This window comes from Cherax quadricarinatus, chromosome 47 (assembly GCF_038502225.1).
Source record: "Cherax quadricarinatus isolate ZL_2023a chromosome 47, ASM3850222v1, whole genome shotgun sequence".
NCBI classification, from domain to species: Eukaryota; Metazoa; Arthropoda; class Malacostraca; order Decapoda; family Parastacidae; genus Cherax; species Cherax quadricarinatus.
The window spans coordinates 31,601,781-31,615,064 of NC_091338.1; the positions used below are offsets into that span (position 1 = coordinate 31,601,781).

The 13,284-nt window shown below is 43.7% G+C and overlaps 1 protein-coding gene across 2 annotated transcripts; it reads left to right on the forward strand.

The window, feature by feature from the left end:
* Positions 1-4,241: 4,241 nt before the first annotated feature.
* On the forward strand, positions 4,242-7,832 carry LOC138854052 (uncharacterized). 2 transcript variants are annotated; one of them, XM_070094786.1, is made up of 2 exons: positions 4,242-6,318; positions 7,468-7,811. In XM_070094786.1, exons 1-2 carry the CDS (start codon positions 4,738-4,740, stop codon positions 7,495-7,497), a joined length of 1,611 nt encoding a protein of 536 aa, XP_069950887.1. In that variant the 5' UTR covers positions 4,242-4,737; the 3' UTR covers positions 7,498-7,811. The 2 variants fall into 2 exon arrangements, 1 of the variants encoding a protein (XP_069950887.1); XR_011393250.1 differs by lacking the exon at positions 4,242-6,318 and adding an exon at positions 6,472-7,316 and having other exon boundaries at positions 7,468-7,832.
* The last annotated feature ends 5,452 nt before the right edge of the window (positions 7,833-13,284 follow it).

The window sequence follows — 13,284 nt, forward strand, 5'->3', positions numbered from 1 at the left end:
AGGAGTAAGTTGGGGCCAATAGGACTACAGCCCTGACAACAGTTTTAAGAGATAAGGTTTTAAGACACAAAGACAGTACAATCTGAGAAGCAAGTATTGGGTACACATGTAGTAAAAGGTAGTACACAACTGGGTGAAAGAAAGACTCTTTAGCACACACTAGTATTATAATTATTAGAATTACTCTCAGTATTAATGGTATTTTATTAGTATTATGGATACATAGAGGTGAGGTGTATTTCTGGGACACATAAACAACTCATGTGCTCACGCGCATACGCGCGCACACATACACGAACACACACGCACACACACACACACACACACACACACACACACACACACACACACACACACACACACACACACACACACACACTTGGGGCCAGGAGCTGAGTCTTGACCCCTGAAACCACAACTAGGTGAGTACACTCACACACCCACACATTCACACACCTGATCCTTGGAATTTGACAGCGTTCCCCCACCTCTCCCCCTCTCTCTCCCACCCTTCTCTTTAGCCTTCTCTCCCCTTCCTCTTTCTATCTTTCTCTCTCCCCCTCCCTCGCATTTCTCTCTCTCATAGCCTTTTCCCTCACCCTCCTCTCTCCCTCTCTCTTTATTTCTCTCTTTCTCTCTCCCTCTCTCTACCCTTTCTCTCCCCCTCTCGTTTCTCTCTCTCCCCCCCTAGTCTTATCCCTCACCCCCATCCTCCCTCCTCTCTCTCCCTCTTTCTACCCTTTAACTCTCCCCCTCTTACTCTCTCTCTCCCTCCCCTAGCCTTCACCCTCTTATTTTCTCTCTCTCTCCTCTAGCCTTGTCCCCCCCCCACACACACCCTGAAAACACATAAACTTCTCTCTGTGGTAAAATACATAAGCTTCTTTCTGTGGTTAAAAAAAAAAACTTGGGGGCCATAGAGGGCAGAAAACCAGAGATCTGATGGACGAACCAGAGAGGAAAGACTGGGAGTTAGAGCTCCATAAAAGGGAGGAAGAGTGGGGAAGGAAGATAGAAGAGCTTGGCAAGATAATGGAGGAGCGGATAGATGAAGAATGCAGGAAGTGGGAGCTACAGGTCTTAGCAGCAGAAGCTAGGATAAAGTGCTTAGAAGAGAAAGTGAAAAACCTAAAACAGATTAGAGAGACAAATGACAATTCAAATGCAACAACAGGAAATTCTATGTCAGGCACAGACAAGGGGACAGTAAGAAACAACGGAGATATGCCATATGCGAAGGCCCTATCAGACCTATGTGGGCCAGGGAAAAAACGAGGAGCATACTAAGATCAAATGACAGGTCAGAACACAATGAAGGTATATTATATGCAGAGACTCTAACAGCCAACTGCAGTAGCAAGGAACAGCTGATCATGAAAGACAGTTCCCTGAGAATAGAAGTTTCAGATAGGACAGGGACTGAAGGCAAGAACATTTCAATGGAAGGAAATAAAACACCTCAGAGGATGCAAATGGAGACTCACTGGGAGGAGGAAAGGGAGAAGTCAGTTTTTATCTATGGGATCCAAGAAGCCAAGGGGAACAACTTCGAAGAAATAAAACAGGAGGAGGAAAAAATGATTGAAGGCATCATAAAAACAATAGGTGAGGGCGATATAACCCAGGTGACAAATTTTCGGAGAATTGGGTGGTTTGCCAGTGGAAGGATACGACATGTCAAAGTAATTTTCAAGGAAGAATCAGTTCGAACCAGGATCCTGTGAGAGAAAGCACGACTGAGGGACAAACAGGGGTACCAGAGAGTATACCTTGATCGCGACAGAACACAAGAAGAAAGGACTACATGGAAAGAGAGGGTACAGAGACGCAAGGAGGAACAAGATGCAATGATGAAGATGAGCAGGACCCAGACACAAGAGGAAGGGCAAACACACCCCGCAAAATCTCCCACTGAAAGACTCCAACTGCTACAAACCCAACACAACTGAGCAACCCAAACCACAGTGCACTCACTGTTCCCTCTTCCAGCAACACCCACATCACAAACCTCACCCCAACAGCTGTCCCTTATGGGCATTCTGACCCCACCCCCATCATCAAAAACCCCACCTACATCACAGCCCCCCATAGGCCCCACCAAGGTTCCCGCTCTCCCAACCGCAATATTCTTGCAGGACCATAGTTATAGAAAATAAGCTGAAAGTTTGGTACACAAACGCGGAGGGAATAACGAATAAACATGAGGAGTGGCACGAAAGAATCAGTGAGAAATCCCCAGACATCATAGCAGTCACAGAAACAAAACTCGTTGAGACAATAACAGACACAATCTTCCCACCAGGATATCAGATCCTGAGAAAAGATAGAAGGAGTAGAGGGGGAGGAGGAGTTGCACTGCTCATAAAAAACCGATGGAGATTTGAGGAAATGGAAGGCATGGATGTGATTGGAGAAAGAGACTACATAGTAGGTACAATTCAGTCTGTAGAACATACGGTAGTCATTGGAGTGATGTATAACCCACCACAGAACTGCAGGAGGCCAAGAGAGGAGTACAAAGAAAACAACAGGGTGATGGTGGACACACTGGCTGAGGTGGCAAGAAGAGCTCACTCGAGCAGAGCAAAGTTACTGATAATGGGCGATTTCAACCACAGGGAGATCGACTGGGAAAACCTGGAGCCACATAGGGGTCCCAAAACATGGAGAGCCAAGATGATGGATGTGGTACTTGAAAACCTCATGCATCAACATGTCAGGGACACTACCAGAGAGAGAGGGGAGGATGAGCCAGCAAGACTGGATCTTATGTTCACCCTGAGCAGTTCAGACATTGAGGACATCACTTACGAGAGGCACCTTGGAGCTAGCGATCATGTGGTTCTGAGTTTTGATTATATAGTAGAGTTACAAGTGGAGAAGGTAACCGGAATTGAATGGGAAAAGCCAAACTACAAAAGGGGGGACTACACAGGTATGAGGAACTTCCTGCAGGAGGTTCAGTGGGATAGAGAACTTGTAGGAAAATCAGTAAACGAGATGATGGAATATGTAGCAACAAAGTGCAAGGAGGCAGAGGAAAGGTTTGTTCCCAAGGGAAACAGAAATAATAGGAAGACCAAAGTGAGTCCTTGGTTTACCCGAAGGTGGAGGGAGGCAAAAACTAAGTGCACCAGAGAATGGAAAAGGTACAGGAGGCAAAGGACCCAGGAAAATAAGGAGATTAGTAGAAGAGCCAGAAACGAGTATGCACAGATAAAGGGGGAGGCCCAGCGACAGTACGAAAACGACATAGTGTCGAAAGTCAAGTCTGACCCGAAAGTGTTGTATAGCCATATTAGGAGGAAGACAACAGTCAAAGACCAGGTGATAAGGCTGAGAAAAGAAGGTGGAGAACTCACAAGAATCGATCAAGAGGTATGTGAGGAGCTCAACTTTAGATTTAAGGAAGTATTTACAGTGGAGACAGGAAGGCCTCTTGGGGGACAAACCAGATGGGGACACCAGCAAGGAATATACCAACAAGTGTTGGATGATATACATACAGATGAGGAGGAGGTGAAGAAACTGCTAAGGGACATCGATACCTCAAAGACAATGGGAATGGACAACATCTCCCCATGGGTCCTTAGAGAGGGAGCGGATATGTTGTGTGTGCCACTTACCACAATCTTCAACACATTCCTGGAAACTGGTCAACTACCTGAGGTATGAAAGACTGCAAATGTAGTTCCCATTTTTAAAAAAGGAGACAGAAAAGAGGCACTAAACTATATGTGAGGGAAAAGTAGGTGTAAGTGGGGTTAAGGTTGTTCGGGCAACCAGGAACCATTAGTTACGTCGCGTGCACCCCCCCCCCCTTCTCTCTGGCGGGCTGGGGCGAAACTAGTTCCTGGTGTCCGATTTGTTAGTTTCTACTCCTGGTAATATTGACCTTACCTGGTGTGGGTTGAGGTTTGGAGAGTCACTTCGCCTCCACTCTTCTCCTAATCAGCTCTGTTCCTGGCGTGGTCTTCCAGGATAGACGCCAGATAAAGGGGCAAGACGTGTGTTAATAGTACTTATTAACATTATTCTACAACTACCGGCCCTTACCTATTCTACTTGTGCTCCATCCAAGTGGTAGGAGATTCCAGAACATCGGATTACCATCTGCCCAGGATAACCTACATAAATAACATCAGAGGAACTATCCAGGGCCATACCTACTCCTGCCCCACTCAAAGAACCGAAGGCCATTTTTTTTATTATATTTAAATTTTAAGTAAAATTATCAAAAATCATTATTCTCATTTTTCCTAAGTTATTTCTTTATTTATTTATTTTTCCATTAATTTCTTTTGTTCAGTTGGAAGGCGTTCCACTGACAATGGCGACCTTGCCAGGATCCGACTCTTGAAGCAACATCGTCCTGATGGTTCAACTGGTTGTGAGTATAACATTTAAGATAGAAAAGGGTGAGTTAGTTGAGGTGTCAAGTCATTACTGGTAGTCTGGTTGACTTACCGTTGTTTGGTTCTAAGGTTCGGTTTAGAAGTTTACCTATTTGTTGGACCTGGGGAACTTTGATAATAACCCCTCCTGTGTGAACCGTGTGTATTTTGCTTAGTGAAGGCTATTGAGCCCACAAGTGTATTCTTCCAGGGAGAAATATTTATTTCATTTTCTACTTTGGGAAGTTTAAAGTGTGCGGACTGTGTCCCTCTTTTGTAACAGACGTTACTGTTAATTTTAATTGTCAGTTGAAGTTGGGTGCTTAATATTTCTTTTTACAAGATGGATTCTTTAGATTTCTGGTTGAAAGCTGGAAAGGAAATGGGATTTACTGGACAAAGCCTTGATAGTTACATTACTGCTAAAATGGCTATTGAAGAGAAAAAGGAACAGGAAAGACTAGCTCGAGAAGAGAAAAAGGAACAGGAAAGACTAGCTCGGGAGGATAAAATCGAACAGGAAAGGATAGCTAGAGAAGATAGAGTTCAGGCAAGAGAGGTAGCCTTCAAAATGAAGGAAATTGAGTTAGAACAATCAAGATTGGAATTAGAAGCCAAGAAGGTAGAACTATCTAAGCAGAAAATAGATGAAGGGGTACTGGAATACCCTTCCCAAGAACCTAATATTAGGATGCCTCAAATACCACCTTTCTCAGAACAAGATGACATAGCGGCATATATTACGAGATTCGAAAGTACTGCTACTCTCTGTGACTGGCCAGTAGATTCTTGGGCTACTAGGCTTGGCTTACTACTGTCAGGTTCAGCACTAAACGTCTATTCCACTCTACCCTCTGATGTTATTTCTAGTTATAGCCTGCTGAAGAAAGCTATACTCCAGGCTTTCAAAAAAACTACTCATCATTACAGGTCGGAGTTTAGACACATTAAAATAACTCCTCATCAAAATTACATGCAATTCTTAACAACACTTTTCAGATTATTTGATTCGTGGATTGATAGTGCTGAGGTTGACCACGATTTCGAATCTTTACGAGACCTGATGGTAAGAGATCAATTCCTTTCTTCTGTAAACTCTGACTTACGAATATTCATTAAAGAACGAAACGTTCATACGGCTGCAGAAATGGCACAAGCTGCTGATATATATGCGTGCGCTCATAATAACTACCCTAAAGAGCGTAGCAGATATAAGCCTGTTGTGCCTAAGCAATCTGAGGGATCCAAACCCTCCGTACCTAAGAATTCCACGGCCTTCACAGTAAAGTGTTTCAACTGTAATGAGTGGGGTCATAGACGTCCCGACTGTCCTAGAAAAAAAGGTGAAAATGTCGGTAAATGTTTCACTGAATCAAACATAAACGCACCTTTTAGTGAAGGTACAGTCAATGGTATGAATGTATCAACCATTCTTAGAGACACAGGATGTTCCTGTATTGTTATCTCGAGTAAGCTTTTCCCTAACCTAGATTCTTCACGTTATAAGTCCACTAAATTAACTGACTATTTAGGAAGAAGCGATTCTTTTCCAACAGTCAGATGTTTTGTTAGGTGCAAATGGTTCTCAGGATGGGTAGATGCTGTAGTTGCCCCGATAACCTCATGTTCTGTTTTGGTTGGGAACATACAAGGGGCTACTTTCCCATCTGAGAAGGACTGTTTGGAATTTGGAGTTTCCAAGGAAGGGTTGGAACCTAATATCTCTGTTTCTTCACAGATAGTTCCAGATGAGATTCAGTTGGGTAACCTAAATCAGAGAGCTGATGGTTACAAAACTCCGGTAACACCTTTAGTAAGTCAGTCACTTGAACTGGACAACGCAGACGCCAGTGGGAAACTACGTGTGGCACAATCTATACAACAACTAGACTCGATTAACGTCGTTACCAGAGCTCAGTCTAAGGTAAAACCTATCCACCCATTAGTTCTTTCCAAAGGAAAGCCAATCGAGCTGTCTCATATAGATTTAGAGGGTCTTCAAAAGACTTGTCCTTCCTTAGAGGAATCACGGAAGTTAGCTGTAAATGGCAAGGTGACCCAGAGAAAGAAATTTTCTTACAAGTTTGAGTTCAAACACGATCTTTTGTACAAGACTATAGTGTCTGCGGACAAACCCAATGACGTTGGTCGAAGCCTGTTAGTCATTCCGCAGGATTGCCGTGAAACCATTTTAAAGATTTCGCATGACTTGCCAGTCTCTGGCCATTTTTCACATAGGAAGACCTATAATAAAATCAAGGACCTATATTTCTGGCCTAGCATGTCCTCTGACATCTATAAGTACTGCAGATCATGTCATGTATGTCAACTTTCCACGCAGAAGGGTAGAACTAGGAGAGTTCCTATGGTAAAGATGCCAATTTTCTCAGTCCCTTTTGCAAGGGTTGCAGTAGATACAATTGACCCTATCACTCCTCGTTCATCAGGTCATAAATATATTTTAACTTCGACTATGCGTCCAGCTGCCCAAAGAAGAAAGATATTCCACTGTGGATAAAGAATGTTATGCATTAACAGACACTTAAAAGGGGCTCTGGCTATTCAGCCCTATAAGCCTAAAAATCTTTCATATTTCTGGCTCTGAAAACCACTTCTCAGATTGGCTGAGCCGAGGTTGTATTTAGTTCTTTTCCCTCTGTTCGTTGACTTATTGACTCCGTCCATAAGTTTTGGAAGGGGGTATTGTGAGGGAAAAGTAGGTGTAAGTGGGGTTAAGGTTGTTCGGGCAACCAGGAACCATTAGTTACGTCGCGTGCACCCCCCCCCCTTCTCTCTGGCGGGCTGGGGCGAAACTAGTTCCTGGTGTCCGATTTGTTAGTTTCTACTCCTGGTAATATTGACCTTACCTGGTGTGGGTTGAGGTTTGGAGAGTCACTTCACCTCCACTCTTCTCCTAATCAGGTAGGGTGATATACCAGGAGTATCACTGTTTGTTTCTTTATTTTGTTTGCTGGTTACCAGTAATGATTTTGGCATTTATCATTCTTTTCAATTCTTAAATGTTATATTATCATAACTATGGGTAACCAGTTTATTTTCTCTTATTTACCAGCTCTGTTCCTGGCGTGGTCTTCCAGGATAGACGCCAGATAAAGGGGCAAGACATGTGTTAATAATACTTATTAACATTATTCTACAACTACCGGCCCTTACCTATTCTACTTGTGCTCCATCCAAGTGGTAGGAGATTCCAGAACATCGGATTACCATCTGCCCAGGATAACCTACATAAATAACATCAGAGGAACTATCCAGGGCCATACCTACTCCTGCCCCACTCAAAGAACCGAAGGCCATTTTTTTTATTATATTTAAATTTTAAGTAAAATTATCAAAAATCATTATTCTCATTTTTCCTAAGTTATTTCTTTATTTATTTATTTTTCCATTAATTTCTTTTGTTCAGTTGGAAGGCGTTCCACTGACACTATAGACCTGTGTCACTGACGTGTATAGTATGCAAAGTTATGGAGAAGATTATCAGGAGAGTGGTGGAGCAACTGGAACAGAGCAAGAGTACAAATGCCAACCAGCATGGATTCATGGAAGGAAAATCCTGTGTCACAAACCTTTTGGAGACATGAGAGAGAGGGGTGGGTTGATTGCATCTTCTTGGACTGCAAGAAGGCCTTTGACACAGTTCCTCACAAGAGATTAGTGCAGAAGCTAGAGCATCAGGCTCATATAACAGGAAGGGCAATTCAATAGATCAGAGAATGCCTGACAGGGAGGCAACAACGAGTCATGGTACGTAATTCAAATTCAAATTCAAATTCAAAGTTTATTCTCTATAAAGATTACAATGTTGAATTTACAGAATTTGGTTGTTGTGTGGTTTACATGTAGTTAAATAATGATTACAGAGTGTACCACTAGAACGCCTAGCATGGCTAGGCATTTCGGGCAGACTTAGTTTAATTCTTTATTTTAAAATATTACAAATTATGAGGTAAGTTGGTATTATGGCTAAGTGACTAAATACTAGTTTGTGAGTTTAGCAATGTGGATGCTTTTGTTTTGGCACAGTACATAGTTTCAGTATTGGAGTATCATAGGATTCATTATTTTAAGATTGAGATTAATATTTCTGTTTATGGTCAAATGGGTGAGTGAGTGTAAGTGTGAACCACCAGGTGGTATTCGTGTAGTTAGTTGATGGGGTGTATCAGGGAGATAAGATGTTTTCTAATGGTAGTTTTGAAGGTGATGAATGTGTCTGCAGTTCTAGAGTTCTCAGGTAGGGTGTTCCAGATTTTAGGGCCTTTGACATACATTGAATTTTTGTAAAGGTTTAGTCGGACACGGGGAATGTAGTAGAGATGTTTGTGTCTGGTGTTATGCCTGTGGGTTCTGTCACAACTATCAAGAAAGCGTTTTAGGTCAAGGTTGATATTGGAATTTAAGGTCCTGTAGATGTAGATTGCACAGTAGTAAGTGTGGATGTACTGAACAGGGAGTAAGTTTAGATCTATGAAGAGTGGGGGGGGGGTGTTGCCAGGGATGGGATTTAGTGATTATTCTTACTGCAGCTTTTTGTTGGGTTATTATTGGCTTTAGGTGTGTTGCTGCAGTTGATCCCCAAGCACAAATAGCATAGGTGAGGTATGGATAAATAAGTGAGTGGTATAGTGTGAGAAGGGCATTTTGCGGCACATAGTATCGTATCTTGGAGAGGATCCCAACCGTTTTGGATACTTTTTTGGTTATGTGTTGGATATGGGTGCTGAAATTCAGGTTGTTGTCAAGGTATAGGCCTAGGAATTTGCCCTCATTATGTCTTGTAATTAGAGTGTTGTCGATCTTAATGTTAATTTGTGCATCTCCTCCTCTGCTACCAAACATAATATAGTAGGTTTTGTCAGTGTTAAGCGTAAGTTTATTGGCTGTATCACAGTGGGCACCTGTGACGAGCGGGGTCCCACAGGGGTCGGTCCTAGGACCAGTGCTATTTTTGGTATATGAGAACGACATGATAGAAGGGTTAGACTCAGAAGTGTCCCTGTTCGCAGACGATGTGAAGTTAATGAGGAGAATTAAATCAGATGAGGACCGGGCAGGACTTCAAACATTCCTGGACAGACTGGACACCTGGTCCAGCAACTGGCTTCTCGAATTTAATCCCGCCAAATGCAAAGTCATGAAGATAGGGGAAGGGCACAGAAGACCGCAGGCAGAGTATAGGCTAGGTGGCCAAAGACTGCAAACCTCGCTCAAGGAGAAAGATCTTGGAGTGAGTATAACACCGAGCATGTCTCCGGAAGCACACATCAACCAGGTAACTGCTGCAGCATATGGGCGACTCCCAAACCTGAGAACAGCGTTCCAATACCTTAATAAGGAATCGTTCAAGACACTGTACATCGTGTATGTCAGGCCCATACTGGAGTATGCAGCACCTGTTTGGAACCCGCACTTGATAAAGCATGTCAAGAAACTAGAGAAAGTGCAAAGGTTTGCAACAACGTTAGTTCCAGAGCTAAGGGAAATGTCCTATGAAGAAAGGTTAAGGGAAATCTGCCTGACTGCACTGGAGGACAGGAGGGTTACGGGAGACATGATGACGACATTAAAAATACTGTGTGGATTAGACAAGGGGAACAGAGACAGGATTTTCCAAAGAGGAGACACAGAAACAAGGGGTCACAATTGGAAGTTGAAAACCCAGGTGAGTCAAAGGGATGTTAGGAAGTATTTCTTCAGTCACAGAGTAGTTAGGAAGTGGTATAGTCTAGTAAGTGAGGTAGTGGAGGCAGGAACCATTCATAGCTTTAAGATGAGGTATGATAAAGTTCATGGAGCAGGGAGAGAGAGGACCTAGTAGCACTCGGTGAAGAGGTGGGGCCAGGAGCTGAGTCTCGAACCCTGTAACCACAATTAAGTGAGTACAAATAAGTGAATACACACACACACACGCACACACACCGAGAACCAAGGGTCTTGTGGACGAACTTGGGAGGTATTATTGGGAGACAAAGCTCAAAAAAAAGGTAGGAAGTCTGGTGAAGGAAGCTAGAGCAGTTTGGCAGGAAAACAGAGGAGAGGATAGCTGCAGAGAGCAGGAAGTGGGAGCAACAAGCCATAGTAGTAGAAGCTAAAATACCGTGTTTATAGGGGAACTGAGAAACCTGAAAGAGCATTAAGGGAAAAATGACAGTACAGACATAACATCAAGAACTTCTACATCATGCACAGACAAGGAACCTGGAGGGAGCAAAGAAGCTAAACTGACCCACGTGGGGCCAAAGCAAAGACGACGAAAACACTATGAACAAATGAGAGGCCTGAAGACAATGCAATCACAATTAAGTGAGTATTTACGAACATTGGACATCATAGATCTCACAGGGACACCAAGTACACAGGAATGATAACAGATGCCATCTTTCCAACCGGATATCAGATTCTGAGGAAAGACAGAGGGAACAGAGGGGGTGGAGGAGTGCCACTGCTTATCAGAAACCAATGGGATTTTGAGGAGCTGGAGAGAGGAAACATAGGTGAAGCAGGAGACTATTTAATTAGAACACTTCAGTCTGGAGGACCCAGGAAGCACCACAGAACAGCAGGAGGCCAAGACAAGATTATGATGGGAGTAACAGATGGTTGACACACTGGCTGACGTGACCAGAATGGCTCATGCGAACAAGGCAAAGCTACAGATTGCAGATGACTTCAATCACAAAGAAACTGACTGGGAGAAGCTGGAGCCACATGAGAGCCCATGAACGTAGAGGGCTAAGAAGATGAAGGTGGTACGGGTGAAACTCATGTAGCAACACGTAAGGGACACTGCCAGAGAGAGAGAGAGAGAGAGAGAGAGAGAGAGAGAGAGAGAGAGAGAGAGAGAGAGAGAATCCAAAGTCAGCTGTGTGGTAGCGCTGGACATTGCTGGTGCTTATGACCGGGTGTGGCACCAGGGCCTCTTGGCAAAACTTCAAGCTCTGGGAATTGCAGGCTCTATGCTATGCCTCCTCAGTGATTATCTTAATGGTAGATCTCTAAGGGTAGTTCTCAGTAGAGCAGTATCAGCAAGACATCCTATTGGGGCAAGTGTTCCACATGGAAGAGTGCTGGGACCATTGTTATGGAATGTCTCCTTCAATGACCTTCTTCATCTCATCCCAGAATCCGATGCATATGCTGACGACTGTACACTGACATTCACTTATCCAAGAGTAGAAATGCCAGCTGCTCTAAGCTACATCAATCAACAGCTAAGAGCTATATCAGGTGGAGAAAACCAATGGCAAGTAACATTTGCACCTTAGAAAAAACAAATGATGATGGTCTCTAGGCAACATGATGGTAATGCCGGTGCAGTAGTAATAATGAATGGGAGAGTGTTGGTACCTGGGAAAGAAGTTGATATCCTTGCGGTGAAATTTGACTCCAAACTGACCATGAAGAACCACGTTGTAAATCTTGCAAACAAGGCAGCCAGGACGCTTACAGCACTTCGCCATATCTCCCATCTGCTTGATAGGGTTTGCAAGATTCTTTATGAGGCACAAGTGCACTCACACCTTAAGTATGCTCCACTTTCTTGGGTTGTCTGCTCCTCCTCTCATCTGCGACTTCTTGACAGAGTAGAGAACAGAGCAAGACGTCTCATCTCTCGCCTGGACCCATCCTGGAGAGATTTGTCATTTCAGCTGAGCTTTCAACACAGGAGGGATGTGGGTGGCCTTACTGTTAAGTACAAGGCCAGCATTGTCAAAGTACCACACTTGGCTCCACTTCGAGGACAGCGAAAAGCAAGCTTCTATACCACAAAACGGGCAGAAAGCAGCAACTTCACTCTGGCTGTACCCTTCTCCAGAACAGCACTTCATCTGAGATCATTTATCCCCATTCATTTGTACAACATTATGATGTCAACGAGAGAAAATCAGTTGATCAAATGAAAATGCTGGCCCACAGATGGCTAAACTTCATCCTGTTCCCTTGGTGTATGTCTCTTAACATTATAAATGCTTTCAAATGGGCTGATGTAGATAACAGCTCTTAGCATGTCAATAAAGTTAGGAATCCTTAATCTGTAAATAGCTTGACAATAAAGCTAGGGATCCTTAACCTAACCTTGTCAAACCCTGTGTTAAAAAAAGTGAGATGGGGAAAGTATGTGTGTGAGAGAGAGAGAAGGGAAATGGGAAAGTGAGTGAGAAAAAGTGAAGGAAAAGGTAGAGGGGAAAGAGAGAGAGAGAGAGAGAGAGAGAAAGAGAGAGAGAGAGAGAGAGAGAGAGAGAGCGAGAGACAGAGAGAGAGAGAGAGAGAGAGAGAGAGAGAGAGAGAGAGAGAGAGAGAGAGAGAGAGAGAGAGAGAGAGAGAGAGAGAGAGAGAGAGAGAGAGAGAGAGAGTGGGGGAGGGAGAGAGAGAAAGAGAGAGAGAGGGAGAGAGAGAGAAAGGGAGATGGGAAAGAGTGAGAGAGAATGGAGAGGTAAAGGAGAGAGACAGAGATAGAATAGGGGACTAGAGGGGAAGGAGAAAGATTAGGGGACTAAAGGGGGAGGAGAAAGACTAGGGGACTAGAGGGGGAGGAGAAAGACTAGGGGACTAGAAGGGGAGAGGGGAAGGAGAAAAAGGATAAGGGAGGTGGGTGAGATGGATGAGAGGCTGTGGTGGAGGGAGGAGACTGTGAGAGACCGTCTTATGCTTGGGCGGCCAGAAATAATCCTCCATACTAATCTGCGCCTAACTGTTCTATGTATTAACACAATTACAACATGCTAATTGGAACACTAATAATGCCAACAATAATAATACCAGTAATACTGAGTGAGTATATATTCACCTAGTTGTGGTTGTAGGAATCAAGTCATAGCTCCTGGCCCTACCACTTCACTGACCACTACTGGGTTAATCTCCCTGC

Bases quoted from the DNA above. Each gene is read 5' to 3' on its own strand.
- LOC138854052 (XM_070094786.1), top strand. From the start codon at position 4,738: ATGGATTCTTTAGATTTCTGGTTGAAAGCTGGAAAGGAAATGGGATTT. The intron at 6,319-7,467 runs GTAAAACCTATC...CTTATTTACCAG, and splicing joins TTACCAGAGCTCAGTCTAAG to CTCTGTTCCTGGCGTGGTCT.